Source organism: Cariama cristata, unplaced genomic scaffold (genome assembly GCF_000690535.1).
Source record: "Cariama cristata isolate BGI_N322 unplaced genomic scaffold, ASM69053v1 scaffold20823, whole genome shotgun sequence".
In the NCBI taxonomy this organism is placed as follows: domain Eukaryota; kingdom Metazoa; phylum Chordata; class Aves; order Cariamiformes; family Cariamidae; genus Cariama; species Cariama cristata.
This window is the reverse complement of record NW_009608049.1, coordinates 1-11,501: the sequence shown is the minus strand read 5'-3', so window position 1 is coordinate 11,501 and position 11,501 is coordinate 1. Positions and strand designations below refer to the sequence as shown.

Below are 11,501 nucleotides of genomic sequence, written 5' to 3'. Positions count from 1 at the left end.
AACATGTATTTTTTTTATTTTTTCCCAAGGTGGGCTAGGATGCATGGTGTGGCACACAGTAAAGACCAACTCCCGGTGTATCCATGTTAATGTATCTTTGGGATCTAATTTTTAGGGACATTCGATGTTTGAAAGAAGTGCAGGTTAGGTCAATGTTTCTAAATAAATTACTTTCCACTTCAGAATGTAAAATACATAGTTCCGAATGGTGTAAATTCCCCTGTATGCATGTCCCTGTTTTGGATTCCTCAACAATTTTTTTTTTTTTTTTGAGTCTTGGATCAGGATTTCTTTGACTAGGCCATGATCCTGCATTTTCTCCAAACAGTGGAGTCTTATCTTCATAGTTACATCACTACCCTACCCAGTTAATTTTTTTCCTTCCAAATTCCTCATGTTAATACAGTCTTTATTTGAGCAGGAGTCACTGCCACTTCCTTGGTTGTCCTTGGGTCATTATTTTTGGTGTTTAAAATAACTACAAACTCTTCTGTACAATTAAGTCTATACATTGGACTTTTTTATTTTTCTCTTTTGAAAATAAAATACCTTGCTTGATAGTTTGGGGAAATAGTTAAAAGTTGCTATGTGTTTCATTGATCTGGGAATATTTTTTTCTGAACATTTGCATCCTGATCTCTCTCTCACGATAACAGTTGAATTATAATATTGGTTTTGATCCCATTTTTAATTTACTGAGTTTGAGGTGTTGGGTTTTTTTTCCAATTTAAAATAAAATAAAATGTGAAAGCGGTATATAACGGTCATTGCTAATGTATTAGATGTATTTGACACCTTGTTTCTTTTTCATGACAGCCAGCCAGAAGAACTCAGGATGAGTAAAAACGATAATTTTGACATTCAAAGTCTGTGTAAGTAAGGTTTTTATTAAATAGTTACAGAAATCTTCAATCTGCATATAAAATACCAATTATAACGTGCTTTATTTGGGCTCAAAGAAGAGGTCGATTTTCAGTAGTCAAATTGTGTTGGAACCACTGTCTCAGGGCATAAAAAAGAAATAACTTGTAAATGTCCTTGGATTTGTTTGCTGAAATTGCAGTATTTAAAAATAGTCTTTTCTGCAGAAGTTTTAAGAAAGTAACCTTGGGAATTTAGGTGCCAAATCACACACAGCCGTGTTTGAGATGTATCATTCAAGACTTTCTTAGGGTGAAGCAGTACCTCTAATTGTCATCACTACTATGACTGTTCTTGTTGTTAGAATGTTGAAAATGTATCTTACATATCTATTGAGAATTGAAGGGAAGATATTAAATGTCTGTGGAAGTATGTTAGTGGGCTAGGAACCGCAGAAATGGGGAAATCCTCAAGGTTTTAGCTGACTCCAATGTTACCTCAAATCCCTGAATGTTTTGAAACTAGCATACGTTTTAAAAGCACTGGTAGCACATGACTTGATACAGTCAGGATACCATTCATATGCTTTTCACAAAGGTTATCACACAGGTATACAAAGAAACAGTTAAGTTGCCTCATGGATTCTAATATGGTGATGTCTTTATATATAATACTAAAAAGGATTAGATGACATATTTCACATGCATCTGGAGCTTGTTGGCTGTTTGATAATTATCTTTGGGTGTTTTGGGAAGAATGTTGTAGTTGGGAGAACGATTGGCTTGTGAATTTAGCTTGGGTGATAGCCCTCTCCTGAACCAGCAGGCAGGTGGAACTGGTGAAGTATTTTCAGACACTAGAGAAGGAACAAATAGTACCCTCTTCTGTATTTACTATGAAATTCAACATTAAGGAGAGAGGGATATCTACTGTCCTTTATCCAGTAATCTCCTTCAAGATGCATGTGATTAAAAGAGATTAAAGTTACTTCTGTACAGCTGATCCACAGTAATTTCAGTACATTCACTGTGATTATAAACATGATTCTATATTTTAGTCTGTGTTCTCTGTGGACGGACAGATGACTGCCCTGAAAAGTATGGAGAAAAAAGGACCTATGTGGAATACGATCTCACTGTTCATTATTACTGTTTGGTAAGTATGTGGTATTGATCTTGGAGCTTGTCTGTTGTAAGTGGGGAAAAAAAAGTAAATGCAACAAGTATTAAATAGTAATAACCTGTCCAAACAGTTGTTGTAACAGTTGTTGTAACAGTTTTGTGGTAAAGCTTGAACTGTCAGCTTTAACCTGTAGCCTTGAAGGCTTGTACTTGTCAGGTGCACCAGATGAAATAAATAAATCCTAACAAGCCTTTATTCAAAGCTAAGTTCTGTTCATGATCCATTTAAATGAATTAGTTAATTCTCCCAACCTATCAGAGCAATGAAGGTACATGTTAAGAAAAAGGGAACAGATTGCACCTACATATTTGCTTCTGTAAGAGAAGTGTAGTTTCAAAATTTGGAGTGTGAAAATTCCACCCCTTGTGGAAAAAGTAGAGAAAAGTTGTCTTTTTTTTTTCTCGTTTCTCATTAGTTCTTGTTTGGCTGTGAGTTCTCTGACGTTACATAGGACATTGTAACGCTTGAGAAATAGTCCTGCTTTTCAGTTTAGTAATATGCACCCTACTGATCATATACAGCTGCAGTATCACTATGTAGTAAAAGCTTATAATTTGAACAAAGCTATGATATAAACTACAGCTGAGTATCTTTTGTCATCACACTTGACATTTTCCAAGATTCATATTCTTAAAGATATACTTAAACTACCTTTCAAACTCTTAAATTTTTCTAGGTCTTTAAATTAATGACTACCTTAAAAAAAAAACCTGGGATTTTTGTTTGTTAATAAATAGATTTTGAAATGCTTTCCCAAGTTTAAAAAAAACAGTCTCAAGAATATCAAGAACAATTTGGGAGTTTTGTTTGCGTTTTTTTTCTCAACCAGTTCTTTAAAGATTGTGTTGATTGAAGATGGCTTAATAGGTTGGATATTGAATCCTTTAAAGACTAGGCAGAGTGGAAGCTTTCTGAAGCGTAAAGATAGATTTTTTTTTTTCTTAAATTCTAAGCAGCTGGAAGGAAATTCAGGTCTGTTCATGATAATTTTGTGTCATACATAAGGCCGTATGAAATGATAGGAAGAAGTCCTTTCCTGATGGAGCAGAACAGCTAGAAAAGGGCATGCTGGCAACACCGAGCCTTATGATTTATAAGATATTTTACAGTGATCAGCTTCCTGCAGTCACCTTTTAGGTTTTGGTTCCTGCTGCTTTTTAAAAACAAACAAAACCCTGTGATTTTACTTAAATATACTGAATATTATATAAGAAGAGAGTTCTAGAAAGAGGCCCATTAGTGGTGCAGTTTCATTTCTCTTTGCCAAATGTCTCACGTTTGGAAAAAAAATATATTCTTAATTGGCCTTGGTATAAAATTTTACATTTATTGGACTAAAATATTGATAAAACTCTCTAGTTAGAAAATGGTGCTATGTTGAAATTATAAAATGAGATTGTGAAGACTGTAGGAGTCATCAAGTTGTGAAACTATTTAGTTATTTGAAGTTTGTGAAGTAACTGCCTTACTTAGTAACTTTAAATTATCATCAGGCTCTTCTGACTTGCCTAGTTACTTGATTCTGTTTGTATTTAATTCTCTAAAGTGAATTACTTTTCCTCTTCGGTTGCACTTCAGTACACATACTTCCTACTGTGCTTCATTATCTCCACAGCACAATTGTCATTCACATTAACTAAACTAATTTAATTTTACTTCCTTTGAAGCTTTATATGCTGAAAGTAATTGTTTGACAATTATCTGAATAGTCCATATACTTCAAAAGCGAAGGTAAAGTACACCTTCTTGGGCTCCACAGTATTATGTAAGACTTTGATGTTATGAAATGTATATTTTCATGTTACTGGTTACTATTCCCTATTGTGTCACGTCAGACAAAAATATGTAGATGTTTTGGATCAGTTTTTTAATCATTAAAATGTTACACAGAGGCTTTGTTAGGCTAAACTCTTACTTGACAAACACAGTGTAGGTAATTTAAAATCTTTAGGTAGGTGAATGTTTTAAAATACTTAATTTGTTTTCATAGTTGATGTCAAGTGGCATTTGGCAGAGAGGGGAAGAAGGTGAAGGTGTGGATGGATTCTTAATCACCGACATTAGAAAAGAAGTAAATAGAGCTGCAAAACTGGTAAGAATGAAGTATTTGGTATTTACAAGGGGGGAAAAAGTAACTTTTAAGTGCGCTTAGTACCACCTGTGGGGTTTGTTTTGTTGTCTTTTCTTTCTCCAATGGGTAGTGTGCTGAGCTCATTCAAGCATCTTGAATTTTACATTTAAGTAACAGTATATTGGGTTTGTGGAAGCCACAAGGGGCAATAAAACCTGCAGAAGGTTGCTAGTATTTTTATTTTTTTTTTATTTTTTTATTTTTATTGTTGCAGATAAATGAATAAGAGCAAATTACACATGCATAATACCTCATGACATTATGCTGAGCCAAAAGCTGACATTATATAGTTTTATAGATGCAACTAAACTATAGGTACTGGTAAAAAACTTGTATTTTGGCTTACGTGTCACAAGTCAACATGCATATAAAACAATCAATATATAAATCAAAGTCTATGAAATAACTCTATATCTTTACTCCTTGGGATAGAGCTAAAACACAATAGTTTTGTCACAGTTACAATCTATTGGCCGATATACATTCTTACACACTTTATAATTTTTTCATTTGTTCAATTCCTGTAATTTTAGTTGGACTTTGCATGTTAATATTCTGTTATTTCTGAAACAAATTATTCCCAGAAATGTAATATCTGTAAGAAAAAGGGTGCTTCAATTGGATGTGTAGCTCCCAAATGCAAACGAAGTTACCATTTTCCTTGTGGAATACAAAAGGAATGTATTTTCCAGTTCATGGAAGACTTCAGGTAAGTTCTGGGGTTTTGTTGCTTTTTCATTTTGAATTCATATTTATACGGGAGGTGATTTGTTTTTTCATGGATTGTCATTGGATAGGCTTTAAGCCAAGGGAAGGTGAGGGCCAGGAAGAGCTTTCCCTCCTGGCACCTTTGGTTTGGGAGCAATCTTTGGACATTTTCAATTTTGGAAGTGGGTTTTCAGGTGAATGCCTGGGAGATGGCATAATTATAGATTGCATCAGATTATCTAAGGAAAATATCTGGTTTGTGGAAAACATGAAGGACAAGCAGTTATATTGCATACCTGGTACCTATAAACTAAATTCACAACACTTGTAAAGATATAATTTAGTGCTTCTACAAGTAGTTAAATTGTTTATAAAATTGAGCATTAAATCCTAAACGCTGAAATAAACTACAAAATGGTTGGTTTTGGTTTTTTGTTTGCCTGCTTCCTGTGCCTTTGTGGAAATGGCAGTGGTTTAGCTGCCTCTCTCAGCAGTCAAAACACACTGTGTGCCGTTCCATCATGTTTCAAAGCACATGACTCTTCTTGGAGGTGGACTACAGGAGAAATGTGTTTAATACCAAATGTCTAAAAAATGTTTTATCTTCTTTTACTGTCCAGCATCTTGGCTGTAGTCAAAAAACGCTTGAGTGCATTTGGTAATGGCTTTATTCTGCCTACTGTAAGCTGAGTTTGTAGGGTAGGTGGATTGAAGTCTGGCAGACACTTTAACTTCTTTAAATAAACAACTCCGTATTAAGTCAAGCACATGTAAAAATAATGCATTTTCAGAAAGGTTTCTTCTAGAACTGGGTTTCTTGGCTGTCTTATTTGAAAATATCTTAAGTTATAAAAGTTATCACACTACCTAGACTCTGTGGAATCAATATGCAAACTCAAAATTGCTCCTTTAATGTCCTGATAACACTGAAATATAGGAAGAACCTGAGGTTATGAGGACAGGAAATGCTTTATTTGGACCAAAAAAAAAAGTTTTAAGAGAAAGGGCGTATGATCTCTGTAATTTACAGAGCATCAGTTGGCGACATGTTTCTTCCTTACTATAGTTCTATTGACTTGCTCTGTTAGATACATTATTTGTTTACATGTGTGTTGTGGTTTAACCCTGATAGGCAGCGGAGCACCACACAGCCGCTTGCTCACTATCCCCAGTGGGACGGGCAGAGAACTGGAAGGGTAAAAGTGAGAAAACTCGTGGGTTGAGATAAAGACAGTTTAATAGGTAAACCAACAGCTGCATGTGCAAGCAAATGAAAATAAGGAATTCATTTACTACTTCCCATCAGCAGGCAGATGTTCAGCTATTTCCAGGAAAGGAGGGCTTCATCATGTATAACAGTTACTTGGGAAGACAAATGCTGTCACTCAGAATGTCTCCCCTTCATCCTTCTTTCCCCCAGGTTTATTGCTGAGCTTGACATTATGGTATGGGGTATCCCTTTGGTCAGTTGGGGTCAGCTGTTCCAGCTGTGTCCCCTTCCATCTTCTTGTGCACCCCCAGCCTACTCACTGGTGGGGCAGTGTGAGAAACAGAAAAGGCCTTGATGTGTGAGCACTGCTCAGCAATAACTAAAACATCCTTGTGTTATCATCACTGTTTTCATCACAAATCCACGCAGCACCATACAAGCTACTATGAAGAAAATTAACTCTATCCCAGCCAAAACCAGTCCATGTCTGCCTTTTCAGCTTGTTGCACAGCATTTATTCATGAAAAACTGATATAATGGGGAATTCATTTTGCTATCCTCAAATTTTATGAGGAATGTTCTTAAAATGTTGTTTTGATAAGGGAACCTTAAATTATTATTTTTAGATCTTACTGTTGGGAACATAAGCCAGTCCAAAAGTTTCCAGATAAAGAATCTAGAGGAACTTCAGAGTGTACAATATGCCTGGATTTGGTTGAACAGCTTCCAGTGTACACTGTATTGAAAAGTCCTTGCTGTAAAAATACTTGGTTTCATCGAGAATGCTTGCAGGTAACACAGGTTCTCCCATTCTTTCTTCTTTGTATCCATGGAGATCACATTCTTGTGTTTAAAAATAATGGAGCAGTTGCTTAAAATCGTGTAAAATTGCTTAGGGTTAAGGTGGGCAGTAGGTATGGAAATATACTAGGTTTGAAGGACAATGCTAAAATTGTATTTTGGAGACTAATGTCTTACAAGAAGGATTTTTTTTTTTTTAATGCTCTTAATTTCCCCCCCATGTTTCTGCATGTGTGATACACTTCATGCCTTTAGTTATTTTTAGGCACTGAAGTCCGGCCTAGGTGGTTGCCTTCTTGAAGTCATTATCTGCAGAATCTAAATGCTAAACATGTTGTTTATCCATCATCAGATTTCTTTGCCTAAGTCCAGAGCTGGAAAAAGTTATAAGGTTCTTTTTGTAAACTCATTCTAGATCTGGAGAGGTTGATTGAAAAGGATTATGCTTTTGTTTATGAACCTGATTCTAGCATGTGAGTTCTTGTCCTTTAAAGGAAGAGAAAATGCTCGCCATTTGCTTCAGTGTTAAGTGACATCATGATTCATGTCAGCTTTAACATCCACGTCAGGACAGTATCCATGAATGTAATGGTTATAGATTATTAAGACATTGTTTATTGGCATCCTAAGGATGGTAGTGATTCAATAATTGGCTTGGTTTTTTGTTGTGTTTTTTTTTCTTGACACAGTGTCAAGCTTTGAGTGCTGGGATATTTTTCTTTAGGTGCGCAGTATGTAATAACAAGGACAAATTTCAGAAAGAAATGTTGAGAATGGGCATACACATTCCAGAAAAGTAAGTAATTTTGTAAATAATCACTCTTTCTAGAAAAACTTTGATAGGGTGTTAAAACCATTTTTAATTTATTCTGTAGAACTGCATCTATTAATATGTGAAACCTCAGTTCTACCTTCGATGAATTGTTTGGTTTGGTAATGTTAGTTATGCATAAAAATTGTCAAAGGCCAAATTACTAATCTCAAACACAAAGCAGGAAACTCTGGAAAAAAATCATTTTTAATGCCATGATTCAACCAGGGACCTATTAAAAAACTCAAAACACTTATTAAATACAAGAATTTTGCATTAACATAGAGGTTGCTGAGAAGTGTATTTTCCATGCTCAAGTTTTTAAATGATCTGAATATCTGTCCAGACAATATGATAATCTACTGATTACTCAGCCATACAGCTTCCATCTTCTCCCAGGGGATTACTAAGGATATGTTTAGTATAGCAACTGCTTCTAAAATTCTGAGCTGTTTTTCATAAGGTTTCCACCATTTGATGGGGCTCAAAATAAGACGGAAAGTGATCAGAATGATGTTTCTTTGTTAGAAGTATTGTTCTTTAATAACTGTTAGTCTCTTCAGAGAGTACCATTAATTCCCTCCAGAGACGGAAGGTCAAGATTTTGGAGAGGAAGAAGAGTCAAAATACTTGATGAACTTTGCTGTACTGGCCTGGAAAATTCCAGGTTACTTTTTATGAGACCATTTTCAGTGATAACTTAAGTAGACTGCCAAAACAAATATCCATGTGTGCTGGGAGAGAGAAAGCAGAATAATATGAAATGGAGCAAACATGCCCTAAGGTCATGTGAAAAATAATAAATACTTTAATCAAAGTAACTGTACACAAGAAAAAGTCTGTGTATTTTGTAGTATTATTTTTGTTCCTAGACTTTTTTCTTCCCCCTCTCAGTTGTCTAGCTGTTGTCTAGAACATTACATGATTGAAATAGCTTCATGTGGTTATTACATACATCTTTTCCAAACACAGAGTAACCCATTTAAACAATTGGAAATACAGTTGTAATAACAGATCTTCTGCCTTGTTTATAGGGATGCATCTTGGGAACTTGAAGAGAATGCATATCAAGACCTACTGCAATGTTATCAACACTGTGACATTAAAAGATGTCTCTGCAAGAAAGGAAGAGACTATAATGAACCTGATAGGTATGACAGTTTTGCAGGAAGGTATAACCTAGGATGGAATAGCTCTTCGGTGTTTTGGTGGGGTTTTTATTTATTTAAATGCTTTAATGCTTTTCAGCACCAGATTTTAATGTCAAGCCAAGATACCGTGTCCAAGTAAAATGTTTGGTTTGTTCCTTATAATATTTCAATACTAATTTTCTCTAATTTAATCAGGTTATAAGAGCCAAGAAAACCAAACCAATTGATTATCAGTTATCTTGTCCTTGTTCTCATTTTGATACAGAGCTGAAGCAGAATTTGTATATCCACATAGCATGTAGAGTAGCGTGTGCCTAAACTAATGTATATCTTTCATTCCAAGCTTAATTTAATAATTGTTAGAATACTTAATAGCTTTACAAGAAATTCATTACAGTACTAGACTGAACTGAAAATTAGCTAGCTGTATAAAATCAATCTAAAATCAAAAATCTGCATGCAAATGGCAGCTAGAATATTGCTGACAGCTTAATGAGAGGCTTGAGTGATCATTTGAAAGGCTTTATTCTCCTCTACCACTTGCTTAGTTTTGATTCACACGTCCATTTTCTGCATTCTTTCTTGTTTTATTTCTGTGCTTCTGAAATGTATATCTTCCATTGGCATGAGTATAATCAAAGCTGTCAGAGCCTCTACTTTGAAAACTTGTTTCTGTAGTACTGTGATAGGTTATTCCCTGTAGACATTAACTTTGCTTTGTACAGATTTGACCATACATTGCTTGGTTTGTTCATGGTATGTGTGCACCTTGGCATTTACTTTACCTTTAAGAGTTGTACCTTAGACTTCCAGTATTTGAACTAACATCTCTCACGTTGTTCCATTCCATTGTATATTTAAGCAAAATCGAAGAAATCTAGACAGAAACCTAACAGATACTTAAACACTGTCATTAATGAAGAGTCTTATTCAGAATGTGTAAGAATAATCAGATATGCTCCTTTAGAAGATTTACCATTTGGAAAAGCTGAATGGTGGATACCCATAAAATACAGAGGATGTTGCTGACTAGCAACATGAGGAGAAAATACTGGCTGCAAGCTATTGACTTCAAGGCAAGGGAGCACACTAAATCATAGCCTCTTTCAATACGAGGTACTGGAACATAGATAGCTGTTTTTTCTTGTTGCAGCCAGGAATTGTGAATACATCTTGTCTGAAGAAAGTTCCCCTTGATTATATACAGTCCTACCAGATTGATAAAATTATGCTGTGTCAGTTTAGTGTCTGGATTACACTTCCTGTTGAATATTCTTTGTTTTACCTAGCCTCATTCTTCTGTCTGATTCTAAATACATAAGTTTTTTAATTTTAGTAAATGGGAAATAAAGCGTTGTCAGTGTTGTGGTTCCCGTGGAACTCATTTGGCCTGTTCATCTCTGAAGTCATGGGAGCAAGACTGGGAGTGCATGGAATGCAGAAGTATCCTTGCAAAATCAGGTAAATTTATGGATGTGACAGTGACTTCTTAAAATGATGAATTTCAATACTGTATGTTTTACAGCTAGCAAATTCACTAAATTAATATAATTTAATCATACAGGGAACTATAGTAAACAGAAAAAGCGTTCTTTGGCTACCTCTGAAAAGACGGGTGGGACAACTTGTTTGCTCGAAGAGCCATCTCCAAAGTGCCCTCGGCAGTCACCTGGACCTCAACGCAATTTTCTTCTCCAGTGTGTAGTTTTCCATTTTCAAGCAGAAACTGATTATAACGTAACAATGTATTTAAACATGAGGAGATGATGGCTTATTCCATAGGAGGAACTTCTTACACTGAATAGCAAATTGAATAAAATTGGAGCAAAGTTTAGTGACTAAATTTTTCAGAGTAAGCTGTGAACTCTGTAAATTTGCTATTGTTATTTGCATTCAGTGGAATGTAAGCCAGTTTTTAGTTTGGTAAAATTAGATCCTTGTAAAAGGAATCTTAAGAATTTAGAGGTAACTTTGAATGTACAAATGGCAAAATTTAAAGCTAATGTTGCTTATCAGTATCTTTTCCATGTTAATAGTGTGCTAGAAATCTAGCTTACAGAGATATTTACATAAATAATGTTTTCCTCCACTGTAATAAAAACTTATCCAAGTCTGTAGAAACGAATATTTGCTTACTGTACAAGGACTTCCATCTCATTTATGGGTTGCAACTAAAAATGGCTTCTAAGACCTCCATATAGTGCTGAACTACTATTTTTAAAACTGTAGTTCTGTAGAACTGTAGTTCACTGATGGACTTCACGTAAATGAACATACAAATGAGATTGAGTACTGAAATAGGGGGAAACTATGTTGCTATCTTCAAATAAGAAGTGTTTATGCATTCTTCAATTGTATCTCTTCTTAAAATACTGTTTTGGCTTATAGATCACCAAAGATAATGTGCCAGAACAACTTGTCACCCTGCTCACACCTAGAACTTCCAGCGTCCAACAGAGTGACGGTGTCCTTGTCTCCACTGATGTCAAACAGGAACTGGTCCCCGAGAAAGAAGTATTTTCTTCTGTTTTTCTTACATTGAAGAGTAATCTATCTAGCATATGGCTTTATACAGTATTTCCTACAGAACATGGTGTGTGGGGGTGTGTGTGTGTGTTCATCCTCCTGGAGAAACTGGCAGCTCAT

General features: G+C 35.2%; 1 protein-coding gene across 1 annotated transcript; it reads left to right on the top strand.

Annotated features, from left to right (window-relative positions):
- Positions 1-835: 835 nt before the first annotated feature.
- LOC104159165 (G2/M phase-specific E3 ubiquitin-protein ligase-like) lies at positions 836-11,369 on the top strand (the record flags this gene model as incomplete). The annotated part of the gene is made up of 10 exons (XM_009696997.1): positions 836-872; positions 1,919-2,016; positions 4,034-4,135; positions 4,759-4,883; positions 6,719-6,884; positions 7,583-7,689; positions 8,739-8,855; positions 10,192-10,316; positions 10,420-10,552; positions 11,244-11,369. Coding segments are annotated over exons 1-10 (1,136 nt in total), but the record flags the coding sequence as incomplete, so codon positions are not given.
- Positions 11,370-11,501: the final 132 nt, after the last annotated feature.